Source organism: Strigops habroptila, chromosome 4 (assembly GCF_004027225.2).
Source record: "Strigops habroptila isolate Jane chromosome 4, bStrHab1.2.pri, whole genome shotgun sequence".
Taxonomy (NCBI): Eukaryota; Metazoa; Chordata; class Aves; order Psittaciformes; family Psittacidae; genus Strigops; species Strigops habroptila.
The window spans coordinates 58,680,782-58,695,957 of NC_046358.1; the positions used below are offsets into that span (position 1 = coordinate 58,680,782).

At 39.4% G+C, this 15,176-nt stretch overlaps 1 protein-coding gene and 1 long non-coding RNA gene across 3 annotated transcripts in view; one reads left to right on the forward strand and one right to left on the reverse strand.

The window, feature by feature from the left end:
• Positions 1-15,176, reverse strand: part of LRP5 (LDL receptor related protein 5) — a 131,812-nt gene that overhangs the window by 3,202 nt on the left and 113,434 nt on the right. Inside the window, exons 16-21 of one of the 2 annotated variants that reach the window (XM_030483861.1) lie at positions 13,685-13,894; positions 12,323-12,448; positions 9,076-9,312; positions 5,869-5,979; positions 2,800-3,036; positions 304-443 (exon numbers count right to left, since the gene is read on the reverse strand). In XM_030483861.1, the coding sequence (XP_030339721.1) occupies positions 304-443; positions 2,800-3,036; positions 5,869-5,979; positions 9,076-9,312; positions 12,323-12,448; positions 13,685-13,894 (1,061 nt within the window). Of the gene's footprint in view, positions 1-303; positions 444-2,790; positions 3,037-5,868; positions 5,980-9,075; positions 9,313-12,322; positions 12,449-13,684; positions 13,895-15,176 lie in introns of both variants that reach the window. The other variant, XM_030483860.1, reaches the window with a different exon arrangement.
• Positions 2,033-8,144, forward strand: LOC115607085. Its single transcript, XR_003991087.1, has 3 exons — positions 2,033-2,407; positions 3,329-3,336; positions 8,134-8,144. It is a non-coding gene; the product is annotated as an uncharacterized LOC115607085 (long non-coding RNA).

The following is a 15,176-nucleotide window of genomic DNA, read 5'->3' on the forward strand; positions in this document are numbered from 1 at the left end:
CAAAGAACAAAGGACATCCTTGGCATCTCCAAGGGAGTCAAGACATAAGAAGAGAAGTGCCTAGGAACAACCCAGCTGAGTACCACTCTAGTAGCAAAACATTCTAGACACTGTAATTGTGTAATCCTCATGGACTACAACAAAGCCCTATCGTGAAATCCAGTGGGCGTCAGACTGGGCCTGTAGATCATAAACAGTAATACCTTAGAACAACCGTTATTCTATTTAGTAGCACAAATTTTCATCTTCCCTTTCTTTAGAAGTGAGAGATACCTAAGTTACAAGTATATTTTCAAGACATACCTGTGGGTAGAAAGTGGCTTTAGTGCTGGATGAGCTACTTGAAGAGGCTCCAGTAACATGGTTTCTGTCATATAAGGGGGCACCACTGCTTCCTCCCATGAGACTCATGGAGCTAATCATGGACTTTCCACAAGAGATGCCTGAAGTGAGACAGAGAGGAAAACAACATTAGGTAAACCGCAATTATATCTACCAACGCAAAACAGAAAACAAATCCACAGCTTGGCAAACCCGTGCAATGCTACTGGTTGTCACTTTGGGAACAGTGTTTTATGTAAAAACAAGGAACAACATATTTTGTAAAGAAAACATCTCGCCCCCACACCACTTAATGTCTCACTGCAGCACTGAACTCCTCACAACCTGCTCTCAACATTCTGCTAAGAAAGGAATCTCCAGAACAGTTGACCCAAACTTTTCGTGCAAATTGTTAACTAAGAAATTTTCCAATTAAACTCAGGTGTTTGCAAAAAAACATTCTACATTGCTCAAGAAAAACAAGCTAGAAAGCTACAAAGTTTTCGTTTCCATCCAAAGAAAGTTAATTGCAAGTACATGAACAACAGCAAAAAAATCATTATTTTTATTAAAAAAAAATAAATAAAAATCACTGCTTAAACTGAAACCAGCAGAGGCACAAAGAAGGAATCCTGGGTGACAGGAAGAGGGAAGACAACATTTTCCAATCAGTTTTGCTGCAATATACACTTAAATCAGATCATACATTTTGAGCTTCTTCCTGTCAGACTACTCAGTGCTAATGAAAGAGTTTAGTTTGGGAAGGTTTCAGAAAAGTTTCAGATGCAGGAAATATTTATTACAAGCAGAATGGCTCTATCTGTGATCAGCATTCATCACTATCTTTTTTGGAAATGTCATGGTATTAGGAACCTATGTCTTTTCTTTAGAGTGAACAACAATGGTAATATTTTCAGCTGCTGTAACTTGTCACAGCAATATGGATTAGAAAAACATAAGAAATACAAATGAAAATCAGAATGACAGCTTGGTTAACACCTACAGAGGTACAAACAAAAAACACTGATACCTGCTTTAATTAAAAAAGCTTTAGTGTGAAGTCCAAATTAGAACACTGCTGCAAAGATTTCACTTGCAATGATTTCATCCTTAGATTTTATTTTCTAACACAAAAACCTTTTGATAACCATAAAAACATACTTTAAGCAGCAACAGCTGACCACAGCCATTAAAGTGTGAGAAAGGCTAAACCTAAGTTACATCTGGCTATCTTCAAAGCCATGGCTAGAAGAAAACAACAATTAGCACATCTCAGAAAGTTGTTTAATATGAAGAAGTGCCACATCTTTTCATTTGTCTTTAAGTTTATCATCCATCTGATTTCAGCTGACATGAAAAGCAGACTCCAAGCAGTCTTAAGTATGGATTTCTTGTATTGTGACCCTGTCTGGCAGGTTTACAGACGAACATTTACTTTCCAGCTTCCTGAACAATATGAAGATACATTCTTTCTTCTCAAGGCTCTATAGTTAAGACTTTGCTATTTCCTCCATGAAAAGTATGTTTTACTTTGCAAAATAATCTGAGGTACATCATCTAAGTGTTTACTTTGATGTCTATTTGAGGTTTCTGGGTTCTCATTTACTAGATGAATATCCTAAGCTTTTATGTACACTTCAAGTCGTCCTTAGGTCTCAGCATCATAGCTGCACACACACCTCCAAATGGATGGTTTGAGTCCTTTGCGAGGTAGAGAAGCTTTGCTGTTTTACAGATGAAGGACTGAGACAGAGAGAAAAATGCTTTGTCCAAAAGCAAAAAGGAAAGCTGTCTCAGAGATGGGCTAAACCAAAGGGCATGTTTTCATTACACTTCAGGCAATGAGCAGCCAGACTACGAAGCCACGCCCAGGCCGCTTGTGTTCTTCCACATCTGCTGCTGTAACTTTGGGAAGTTTATCCCCTGCTTTTTTGTATTACGGTAAAGTAAGCTCCTTCACTTCTTTCCACTATGGAATAACTTATCGATATTGGGCAAACAGGACAAAATGTGTAATGAACTTTGATGGACAGGACAGACACAAAGAATAACTCAACAGAACTTTCACTAGAATGCTAAATGGCACGTGTTCCTGTTTCCAATATTGCACATGGTTCACTACTTTTCATAGTGTTTTGCAGGCCTTAGGTAGGAAGTACTATGCAAAGCCCAGGCTTTATTACATAAACCAGAATGACCTATTTAAAGAGCATGTTTTCTCTGGCAAAATACAGTTAACTTTCTATCAAAAAGATAAACACCTGTGCAGATGCAGTTTAGCATGAAAACTGCTTTTGAAAATATGGCAAGATGCCAACGGAAATGTGTTTTTGCATATCTTATCCAAATGACAGTTTTATACCAAAACCACTGAGCTTATCAACAACATCTAATTTCTGCACCCTAAATAACGTGTATACCTCCAAATCCAGACAATGTAATGGTACTCATTAGATGCAAGGTCCTTACCATCCTTACCAGTAAAAGTGCCATGTTGAGAACTTCCTGGAGCAATAAAATTAAGAGGGACATGAGGGGTGCCACTGACATACTCATGTGGAAAAGGACTATTGGGCCCAGCATAGCGCTGACACACCACTCGCTGGCAAACAAAGTACATTCCTCCCATGACAAAAAGTGACAGTATTATACCAATGACAGGACCAATGGCACTACTGTGTGGCTGCGATTCATCTGAGGATGGCTTTGTTTTTTCTGGAAAGAGAGGAGAAAAAAATAAAGAAGGTCATTAAACATGAGGCAATATATATGTTGCTGTCCTGGAGCTTGTTGCAGCAAATAAGTCAGCTCAGTCATTCACACAATGTCTTTGAAAGTATCTGCATCAAACTGGGCCATCTATAACTCCACATATTCTGATACTATGCGCAGGACTTCATGCCTCTTCCTCCCCTCCATGTCCATCAAGCAGTATTAGCAAGGTACTCTCCTTTGTGTCTAGTAATTCATCTCAGAACAGGATTACTCAGCATCTTGATAAGAACAGTCTAGGAAGTTTCCTTTTCTTCCCCCCACAAAGTCTACAGATTAAGGGTATAGGACACTTATAAACATGAAGTCCTTAATCAGAGAGGAGTCTGCTCTCTCAAAAACCAGTTGGGCTAGCAATAACATTAAAAAATTAAAAGGTTTTACCAATAAGGATGCTGCCATGCGTATTAAGCAGTGGATGTCTTCCTTGCTAATATAGGCCTTAAAATAGTATAGTTTCCCTTACTAAAATATGACTTGCTTTCTAAAATAAACCTTACAAATCGGAAGGAAAACAAAATCCAGAATATCTCAAATACTTTCTACTTTTTATTTCTTTGTTCCCTACACAGCCCAATGTTAAACCATAAGAAGTGCTGCAGTATTTGAGATGAGCTATGTTTTGCATCTTCCCTGATTATGGGTAACACATTCAAAATTATTGCTAAATAAACCTGACACCTCTATGTTTTTCATATATGTGACATTCTTCAGTGAAAACCAGTTTTTCCATGTGATTCACACAACATTTGTAATTCTTTTTTACATACACAAATATATATTTATAAAGTGAAAAAAATCAAAATAAACTTGTCCAAAGCCTATCAATTTTACATGTTCAGATCAAACTATAGACCCCTTCCCCCCTTAATGAAGCTGTAAGAAGTGAAATGGTTCATGTAAGATTCAAGCCTTCGCTTCATAAAATTTTTCTCCAGTGGTTCTGGTTTCATTCCCTTCAGTGGAAAAACAACTGAAATTTGAGAAGGAAGATAAAGGAAATACAAAGTTCTACTGATAAACTCTTTAACAGCTCAGCATCAAGAATTCACTTCTGTTTCGCAGTCTTCGCACTTATATTAGTGCATGACAGCTTTTATGCCAGCTAAGTCCCTAACTTTCAAATAGTCAGATTAGATCAGATAAGACACCAGAAAAAAGCACAGTAAAAATTAAAACATGTTCCCAAATTAATTAATTTAAAGCACACAATTCTCATTTTGGTTAAATCTAACTTCTTTTGAATGCAAGATCCTTATCTAGAAAGTAGCAATCATTCGTATTCCCTGCTTGAGTTCCTTCCCTCAGTCAAGCAAGAAACCACAGAATGCTCTGTTCCACAAAGAGACTCCAGAGGAAACAAGTCTTATGTCTACATAAAGACACATTTAAATCAGTTAAAACCTAATTGCAGGACTGGACCCTAAGCGCAAACAGGAAACAGCTGCATTAACTTGGCAGCACGAGAGTTTGTCAAGTGCACAAAGAAAATAAACTGAAAAAAAAAAGAGGAAGAAGTGGCTTTACATTATCCAGAGAAGTGAGGGAAAGGGGTGAGAGTCGAGAGAGAAATGGAAGATGTGGGAAAAGCATGAGAAGCATGTTCAGCCCGAAATTTCCAACAGGAGGACTAAACAGTTTTTGTCGCCACTCTTTTAGCCTTTTCTTCTATTCACCTCTTGGGCTCCCTTCACCACTTTTGCTTATGAAATACACTTTTCCTTGCTGTAGCCACCATGAGGATAGAAGGAAGAGACAAGGTTAACCATCACAGCAGTGACAACAGCTTCTGACAACTGGTGCTTCAAAACCTGACAAGACTCTAAGATATTAAAAACCTTGCAATTAGCCAAGGTCCTACAGGCAACATTATTAAGCAAAACCACCCAACACAAGGTGTATGTTCAGAATGAATTACCAATAGGTCAGCACATCTATTTGCTTTTTTCTAAAATGCTATGTTCCAACTGTTTTGCTAAACGACTTGTGAGCTACTAAATGCTTCTTTATCTGCCCCATTGCCTGAAAACTTCATGCACTAGTCATTCTGATGGTGCAAAAAGAGGGAAATTGCAAAAGGGAAATTGCAAGCACAAGTAAGTGAATTTTACCATCCACTTCAGACTGCAAAATAACAGACCCTGCTAAGGACTAATACAGCAATGGCCATCAGCATGCCTGTAACTTGCATAAACCTACTGCCACGTGAATGACAGTTTAAAGTAACATTTTGGCCAGAAAAGTCAAGGTTTCTCTCCCTATATGCTTTCCCTATCTGCACTTTAAGAGACCAGCTTGTGGTCTCTTGTGGACATTTGCTCACTGCATGCTAGGTTCCTCCACGTAATTAGCCTGCAGTGTGACCCTGTAATTGCAGTGAATTGGGCTGTGCACTTTTAAAAGCCACCCCAAGCTTAGCAGCAACTCTGCAAGTCCCAAGGTGCTGAGCATAGTAGAATCAGGTCCCCTGGGTATAGATCTGAAGGCCCATCTAAACAAGGCAGCATTGTATCCCATACAGCATTTTATAACTAGCTTGAAGTAACACTGGGATTTCAGACCATCTTCACTAACGCTGTATTGCAGTTCCTGGAATAATAGCATTACATACTTTATGACATACATATTACATACATACATTTCATACAACTATGAGAGTATTTGGCCAAGATTCACTGGGCTACCATGAAAGAATATTGCTATGCGAAGACTGGGGCTCTGCATAGGACATTATGCCTGAACACAGCACTTGAATCTCAAGGAATGACATCTCACCACACATAAGCTCATCAGAACCATCGATGCAATCTGGAAAGGAGTCACACTGTTGCTTCAGGAGGATGCACTGGCCGCTTGCACATCGGAACTGATTGGGTAGACAAATTGCTGCACAGAAAGAAAGAAAAGATTAAGTACTACTTGCATGGGAGCATTTGAGCATCTTAAGAAAACAAAAAGTGAGGATGCCTCAGTGTATTTTATATTATGACCAGGTAGGCACCAGAACACCTGCCTTGCTGCTGCGGGTAAAATGCAAGTCTGCGTATCTCTTGATTCTTCCTTCTTGTTGTTATACATCCTACTCAGTGGGGCTAAAATAAAATTCTGATCCCAGTAACTCCCCATCCTTTGTCAAATCAGTCCTGTTGGGGCAAAACTGGGATCAAATCATCAAGAATCTCTTACAATAACTAACAAAGTGTAGCTTATCACCTGACAGGTTAACAAAATGTAATAACTCAGCATATTATAAAATCTTATATGGTCTATAGTATGTTATGTAGTTCTGTATAATATAACCTTGCTAAATAACTGATAAATTTCTTATCTATTTGTAGAAGCCTCTGTTTCAGCAAAAATGACTTGTTACTTAACTTTGGAATCTCTGTGAAGTCAAAGCATATAAAAAGAGAGACTGCCTTACAAGGCCTAGTAACCAGCAGTCCTGGAAGGTTCACAGTACAGGTTATTTAATGCAAGAAGAAGAAAGGCTCTTTTCTTCTGGAGAAGAAGATCCACATTGATGTTTGTGATCACAGCAGTGGTGGTGGTTTGACGTGGACCTCCTGAATAGCCATACTTACTTTGCCATAGTCCATTTTGCAGAGCAGTTCTCATGTAAGAGAACTAAATTATCTATGCAGAACAAAACTTAGCTAGAAGCTTGAAATGCATCAGCTCCTGATTTGGACTGTTATGCCCCCAGTAAGCTGGATGCAGCTCCCCAAGATCTTACAGTGCATAAAAAACACGCACATGTTGACAGAAGGCTCTAAAATTTTCTAGAGCTCCCACCACACCACTTAGGTTTTTGCACTATGAGAAGGGCCAAGTTCTGTGTGCACCTTCCTAGTTGCCAGTGACTACCAGCCCCTCTACTTATTCTTCCAACTGTCTGCTTCTCCTCTGTCTTCTATCATGTCTTCTGTCTTAATAGCCTTTCCCTTTTTACATGCTATATTTTCTGTTGCTGTCCTGCCTTGTTGAACTTGTGGTTTCTTCTTGATCCAGCAATGGACAACCTGGAGTACTGAACCTGTGTTGTACAGGTGAAGAAGTTTCTTCAGTGGCATAGTAATCCAGTTGCAATATCAAGAGACTGTTAACTTTTTGACTTCCTCTGGGTAAGAGGGGCCTAGATAACAGCACCATAATAGATTCAAGAATATGAAGGGCACAGTCTTGAAGATGTGGGACAAGAACCATGAACATATTCAGGGACATTTCTTTGGCCACTTCCAATCATAGTCTGCAACCCTTGTGCCAATGCTTCAGATGCAACTCTCCAAAAACATGCCTTGGGAAACCAAGGGATAGGAGAAGTGGCTTCTGAAAGAGTCAAGGCATTGAACTCAGACCTATGGAAAGGCAGTGATTATCACTGCTCTGACCAGAAGGCAATTCCTCTGCTGCATGAGGTATAGTAGCAGAGTTCTGTTAAGCCCAGTTAGCCTCACTACCTGAATAAACTTTATATCAAGAACATGAATGTACTATATGCCACCTTCCCTTCCCCAAACACAGTGGGTTTTAGGCTGACATTATGCTCAGGACAAGAAAGGCCTACGGATTTTAATTTTCTTAGGAACCCACTCTGGAACGCCACATCTCCCCCAGTCTAATCCTGGACACTGAATATTCATAGCCACTCTAGGGAAGTGTCACACAGCATCTTGGACGAAAGTTTAGACTTGGGTGGCTGAAGTGCTTGCAGAGAACTAGGCGTACAACCACTGAGCATTCAACAACTGAAGAAATGTGTCTGACTATTCTAGACCAGATGGTAATGCTCATCTGTGCCCTCAAAGAGGCAGTGCAGGGCAAGGCAGGCACCCACAGTTCATATGATGCCAGGAACACTGGCATAAGGTTTGCTTAGCAGTGCCCACCATTTCACAGCGAGATGACCATATGCACATTCCACTTTGACTCTATACGTGGATAATGGCACTGTTATGCTGCATATGGGCTTCATGCTGGACAAAGTAGGTCCTCTTGATGAAGCAATACAGTTAGTAAGCATCACCTTCCACAAGAAAGACAGGAACTTGGACATGGCTGATCCTCCTCTTCTTTGCAAAGGCGGCACTGGTGTTCTGGTATCCAGGCTCAGAGTTACAGAGAAGACATTGCAAATCCACAGAATTACTCATTGAAATGTTCACAAAGTCTATCCTGCTTGCCCAGTGGCAATTGTTAGCCACTGAGTGGGTAAAGCCAAGGGTCCCAAGGCTTCACAGGTCAAGAGCCACACTACTGAATAGGCTCCTGAAATTTTGTACAGCAATAAGAAGCCATGGTGCCAGCTCACAGTAAAGTATCTGTTTCAGCTATGCCTTGATACTAGATACAGAATATGCAAGGCTTCCCACCAACTGAAGGATGATGCAAATGAACCCATCCATGCGTCTCTCTTGGACCCAGATCCTATGGCTGACTGCATACAAAGCAGCTGCAGCAGAAAGAGCTCCTTGGATGTCATTCCACAGATTTCTCATAGAAAGGTATTTCCAGGATTATAAACATCAGCTTTCTAAGAGTGAACTCTCAGAACAGCCAGTTCAGCTACAGGATTAAGGTGTCCTGTGGCATCCTGCTGTGACCACTGTCCAAAGGTGAAGTGGACACCTTGGAAACAGTGCAAGCCAAAATGATAACTATGCAGGAAAAAAAAGCATGTGTTAAGTTTTGCCAGTTTCTATCCTGTTTTCATTCAGGATATGTATTAAAGATACTCTCCCCCCAACCTCCCACACACCTATAGTTACATGGTCAGGAATTTACGTAGCTACAGAGAAGTTTAATTTGAGCCACAGAATAAGAAAGAGGGAAAGAAAAACAGTGGATAGCTTAGTTAGGCTTATGGTTAAGGCTCTTTTTCACCATTTGAAACTAAAAATCCTATACAGACATATCAAGAACACTTAGAATCCCAAATGGATGCTTATGTTAAAACCACAAGTTCAGGAAAATCAATCTTACTATCACAATCTGCTTCATCAGATTTATCTTGGCAGTCTATTTCTCCATTACACCGCAAGTGTGCATCAATACACTGTCCTTTTTCACACTGGAACTGGGATGCAGAGCATATTGGGCAACTATCTTCATCACTCTGGTCATCACACTCTGGAAATCCATCACATCGCCATGCCATTGGGATACAGTCAATCTCTCCAGTTGCACAGGTAAACTGGTCTGGGGAACAAGTTGGAGGTTCTGGAGAAAGAGAAAGCAAATCATACTTGTATATTCAATTTTAGCTTTTACAATAGGGTAACAATGTGATGGACTTTTAAAAGAAAAACACACATGCCTGAACTGAAGTTCTTCTATCACAATATTAAGATTCCAGCAAAAAGGAAAACATGATTTTGCATAGGGAATGAAATTTTGCCAACTTCATATCAAAAACTGGATTCATGCTGGTTGAAGAATCTTGCTCTAGCAGTCGAACACTGAACTAGAGGACAGGAACTACAAATACTTACTTTGGCTCTTACAGTCACCCTTTGGAAGACACTGTCATGCACAAATTCAAATAAATACTCAATTTCTGATTTCAAACCACAGTCTATACAATTCTAATCCCTGAAAAGATATTATCCTGGAATGATTCTTCATAAAAAAAACTTGGTCCATTGGGTTAGCTGACAATTAATCTACTTAAAATATACAACATCTGCTTCTACACTATCTGTTTCTCTATTTTTCCAGTGGTTTATCCACAAATTTCTGAGTTAGGTATGAACTGAAAAATACGAATGTAGAAAAAGTATCTGTAAAGGTCTGTTAAACATTAAGCGAAGTCCTCTTGCTGGAAAGTCCTGGGCTGCAGGTCATTGGAGGTTCAGAAATTAGTCTGAGGAGCACCACAGGCCTGCCTTGGTCTTATGTTCTTTCACTATGGTCAGAGGCAGAACACTGGACTTTGTCTACAGCCATTTTTTTGTTTGTTGGACCTAAGAAAGCTGGGACTTCCTTCAAATTTGACTTTTCATGGACCCCAAGATCCTGGCATCAATCTACTTCATAAATATACTGTTGCCCAATCACATGCTGATAGCACTTAGCAGCAGCTACAACCTCATGTAGAGATGCTACAGTTATGCTGTAATAAGACATTCATTGTTGCTTTCTTCAGAATATCAAAAGACCAATCAGATCAAGAATCTATTGCAAAAAATGCTGCTAGTTCTTACATACATCAAATTAGTACACTTTCCCACCATTAATATCAACATATAAGCCATCAGCCAACATATAAGAACCTTCAGTTGTTGGAGTAGCGTTACATTGAAAATGAGAGGAGCATCTCAGAACAGCGCTGCAGCAAACAGACACATTTCCACTGATTTCAGAAGCTGCTGGGTCAGATTCCTGTCATGTAATTAAACCAGTTAACACAGGCAACAGCTGCTGTTGCCAGCGAATGCTCCAAGTAGATGCTTTACCACTTGGACTAACAGTATCACATCACACCCTGTCTATGACAACAATATTGAGCAAGCTGGAGGTGTGCTCTGACACTGGGTGGCAACAATTCTCTGGAAACCGAATGAGCTTTTATAAACATCCAGGCTCAGCAGTGGACTTCACAAAGAACCCAGCATAAGGAAAGCTTTGCAGTTGTAACCAATGACAAGACTTTTGTATGAGTATTTTTTTCCTGAAGGTAGTGTTAGAGATCCCAGAGCTATGCAATTACATGCAAACCATTTTAAAAGTGCTGCTGTCCTTCCATTAGCGAGAAATGTTCAAAAATGAGACAAGTAGAATCAAGAGCTTAAAGAATCAAAACCATAATGCAAATAAAAATCCAAATGCATTTTATTTTTGAAAATGTTATGATTTTAAAGTTTCTGATTTATGATTATTTGGTGAAGCAATATAAGAACTGCAAATGCAGCCAGTGACCTGACAGCTGTAGGTAAGATAAAGATGCCAGATACACATATTAAGATAATTCTTAAATTAAATTCTGAAATAAGTGTGCTGTTTACATAATTCAACAGACAGATTACTACTTCTGCATTTAGAGCCACATTTAATGTTGCATTATGGTTGCACTTGGCAGGCACAACTTGCATTTAAAAACTTGTCAACAGCATTCATAAAGGTACATGGACAAACATTCTCCAGCCAAAATAGCTATTAATCTTTTGAAATATTTTATTGTTTTGAAACAATGTTTTGAAATACTGATTGTTGGCTGCTCCTATGGCAGACAAGATAGGCTAAAAAGTTGTTGCAGGCTTAGTGAAGGATTAGAATAAAAAAACCCTCAGACGCCGATGGGTGCCCCTGGATTTTTTGATTTATAACTGAAGGTCACAAAGGAGTGGGATGTAAGAATCTCTCATTGGCCATGTTGCGCAACAACAGCAGAGCAAGAAATACAAGTAGATTGATTCCCCACACAGATGTAACCACCATTACTCTAAAACCACATAGCATGTTGTGGTCATGGGAAAGCAAGCAGTTTATAATGGAAATGACTGTCCCTTGGGAGGTCAGAGTTCAGCCAGAAAATGAAATCCATGGCAAAATGAATTCATAAAAGAAGTCAAGAGGACAAACAGAGCCAAATGATTTAAGATATGCTGCCTCCCAAAAAGAAGGACTATTTTTTTTGTTTGTTTTTAATTCCCTCTGCAAGCTTAACAACAAATCTCAAAAAATCCAGGAATTGTGAAAGAGCAGTCTGAAGGAAAAGCCTACCATGTCGAAAGAGGAGAGGAACCTTAATAAAATTGCTACCTTAATAAAAAAGGATTGCAATGGAGCTTTTGGCCCACATTTCGTAACTAGACAGTACAGCGCTTCATGTTACGAGGCCAAATTCATTTGAAAGACTGGAGTATGACTCTGTGGGAATCATATGCACATTTACTGCTGCTAGGTCATCATGGGTTGATGCAACATCACCTTGTAAGCATTTGTTTAAAGCACAAACCTGTCACATCATACAATTATAAAAATCTCAGTAGAAGACACAAGTATTTTCAGGTCAAACAAGAATATTCTGCTCACAAACGGAACTCCACTTACATCCAAATACTGAAGCAGAAAACAGCTGGTAGAAGAATTAAAGGTCAATTTAACACGATGCAACACGCCATGTGTAGGAGAAAAACTGTGTGTAATCCACATTTTGGATTGGAATGCAGCCTCAGCTCCCATCTTTTTTTATGTGAACTGCTCAACAGTATTCTTCAACATAACTCACCTCCACATGTTAAGAGATTCTGTAGAAGCACAAGGTGCTCGGGGCATGAACATCTTGGAGTCCCATCCCCTTTGGCAATGCAGATGTGCGAGCACCCACCATTGTCACGGGAACATGGATGCACAGCTGGAGAAACACACAGAAAAGAATATCAGAAAACATAACAGAAATCCTAACTAGTCCTAGGTAGGGCAAACTCACAAAAGCACTTACAAACCAGTTCTGTTTGAGTAACCAAGATTTCACTACAAATTAATGGGAAGATAAATGCAAGATTTTTCAGTTCAGTGCTCAAAAGCTGATTTACTTCTTCATGAAGACTACATTTCTCCCAGTTAATAGTGATATGGCCACCTTTAAAGGACTTCTAAAAAGAATTTGGGAGCTCAGGTGAAAAGGAATGAAAAGGCAGATTTTGGAAGGTCGCATTTACAGCGTACCTAGACATCCCACCTGCATTTCTAGGGTAGCCAGGCATTAAGAATTAACATACGTCACTGCAGAATGCCAACCCCCAAAACCTTCAGGAATTCTCCTTTAATCTGAAAGAGCTCATAATATCTAGCCTCTCAGCTTTCCTGCTACTTGCAAAACTGCAATATAAGAATACACAATTGATTTTTTTTTTTTTTTAAGGAAGCTACACGGTTGTGTTCCCAAATCAGAAAATACATAAATTCTCTTTTATATTTCTGTTAAGCAGGAGAAGGTGTAGGTTGTCACTTTGAGGAGAGACTACTTTAAGAGGTTTCTGCACTCTCCCTCAGGCCACAGGAACTTGGACCACCAGTCCAGAAAAAGAAGGTCCTGCATGCATGACCCATTTCAGAAGGGAGGACCTAAAATGGCTCCACCTCTCACGGAAAAGAAATTACACTTCCACAATAATTCACTGTAGGACCTTCCTGCCCATTCTCCCTCCCTCACTGGAGGCTTTTACATCATTGATTGTGCTGAGTCAAACCAGTCATGCTTCACACAGGGGTCTGAAAACCCTAGAGAAAAGACAAGTACAATCTTCTTTCTTTTTAAAGGTTTTTCCAAGTGTTATTACTTGGTTGTACTTTAAAAATTAACAACCATAATTGTAAGTAGCTTTTAGAGTGAATTCAGTATCATGTAAGCTTCTACAAAGCAGGTAACTAAGTGCCATGAAATCACGTATTCTAGCTGCAGAAATACTCCTCTAGAAAAGAATGAGGAACTTTTTTCTCCTCTGCTTCCAGGATCCCAGCTGGCTGAGTTGATAGCACTCCATGGCTTACTTGAAGTCCATTGGGCAATCTTACAATATTCAGCTGGATGAGGGCTTTAAGAGACAGTGACCAAGAGTGAGAGATGTCAGATACTGAAGTAACTCACAGAATTCCTCCATATCAAGCTCTTCTACAGCATGAATGCCAGTTAGGTGAGCAATTCGGCCTTGAATTCTAGTCCTTTTGTATCCATTTATTTTCTCCACTCTCTCAATCATCTGCTGCTGACGATCAATCCAATACAAGTGATTGCCCAGCACAGTAAGTCCCATTGGCTGAAGAATGTTGGAGTCCTCCAGGGTCACGCGGTTAGCACCTGAGATCAACAAAAACAAAGACTAGTTTTATACCAGTTGACTTTTAACTCATTTCTTAAAAAACAAGCAGCAACCAAATCAAACCAAACCAAATATAGTTAGTTCTAACGTATCTGGCTTTGTCTATGCAGACCAAGGCTCTGCTTGTTCAGCTTCATCTCAAGTAAATGCAACCAGTTGATGTGTCATGAGGTCAAGCAGATATAACATGAAACAGAGCTCATCCTTGCATACACCAGCTGGCCAGCCAGCCATGACCACATTGACATCCTTTACGTGTAACTGCGCGCAGTCTCCAAAGCCTGTGTCACTGCTGCAGACTCAGCTCTTAGGTCAAAATTTTTATAACGCATTTACACACCAAGCAACAATACACTTAGTTGGAATCTACAAACACGAGTGAAATACAACCAGCTAGCTTCACTGCCATTACTCAGATAAAACACATTCATCATGCAAAATAAGAGGCAAGTATACAAACCCTGTCATATGCTACATCACAAACACAGAGATATGGTCACAAAAGAAAAGCTCGTATTCTAACAGCCACACTTCTTTCTTTGCCTTCTCTTTTTATTTCAGTAACCAACCAGAAAACCCAAACTACAAGTAACTCAGTATGCTCTTAAACAGGAATGCTATCAAATGCTCAGGTTTTCTGCTCTACAGAAAGGTGCAAAAATCTGCTCTCAGCCACTGTGTAAAACACAGGTTAAGTAAAAATGCATTTATGAATGCTTTTAACTTTAATTGCTTGCAGTCTTCTACCATGTGCTGCCCTATAGTTAGTGACTTTTAATTGTTGCTTTTGTTACGCTTTTCTAGGGCGAACAAGAGATTCCAAATTATTCTATCAATTCACATAAACCATTTTGAGGCTGTGTATGCCTATGTATACTGGATACGTTTGATTTTAAAAATGAGGCATCAAAACAAAATCGTAGCTTGGTGCTTCTTTTGCTTTTGTATTTCATTTTGGAATAAAGACCTTATGTCTGCTTGTATTTAAAAAATAAAAGTTTTGAATATCTACACAAAATGAGATTATAGAATCTGAGATACATAATAAAAATGCTATGAGTACTGGATTCGACTAATTTGCTGCATAAATTACATAGAACTCAGCCAAGCATAAGAATGTAACATTTATTTCAATTACAGATTCTATTAGTTTTGCACATAAAATTACCATCTGCAATGACTCTTGCTTGACTGTCATGACAAAGAGCATGCATTCAAATCAGATTTAGTTATAGAGAGATCAGAAATTTTCGGACTTGC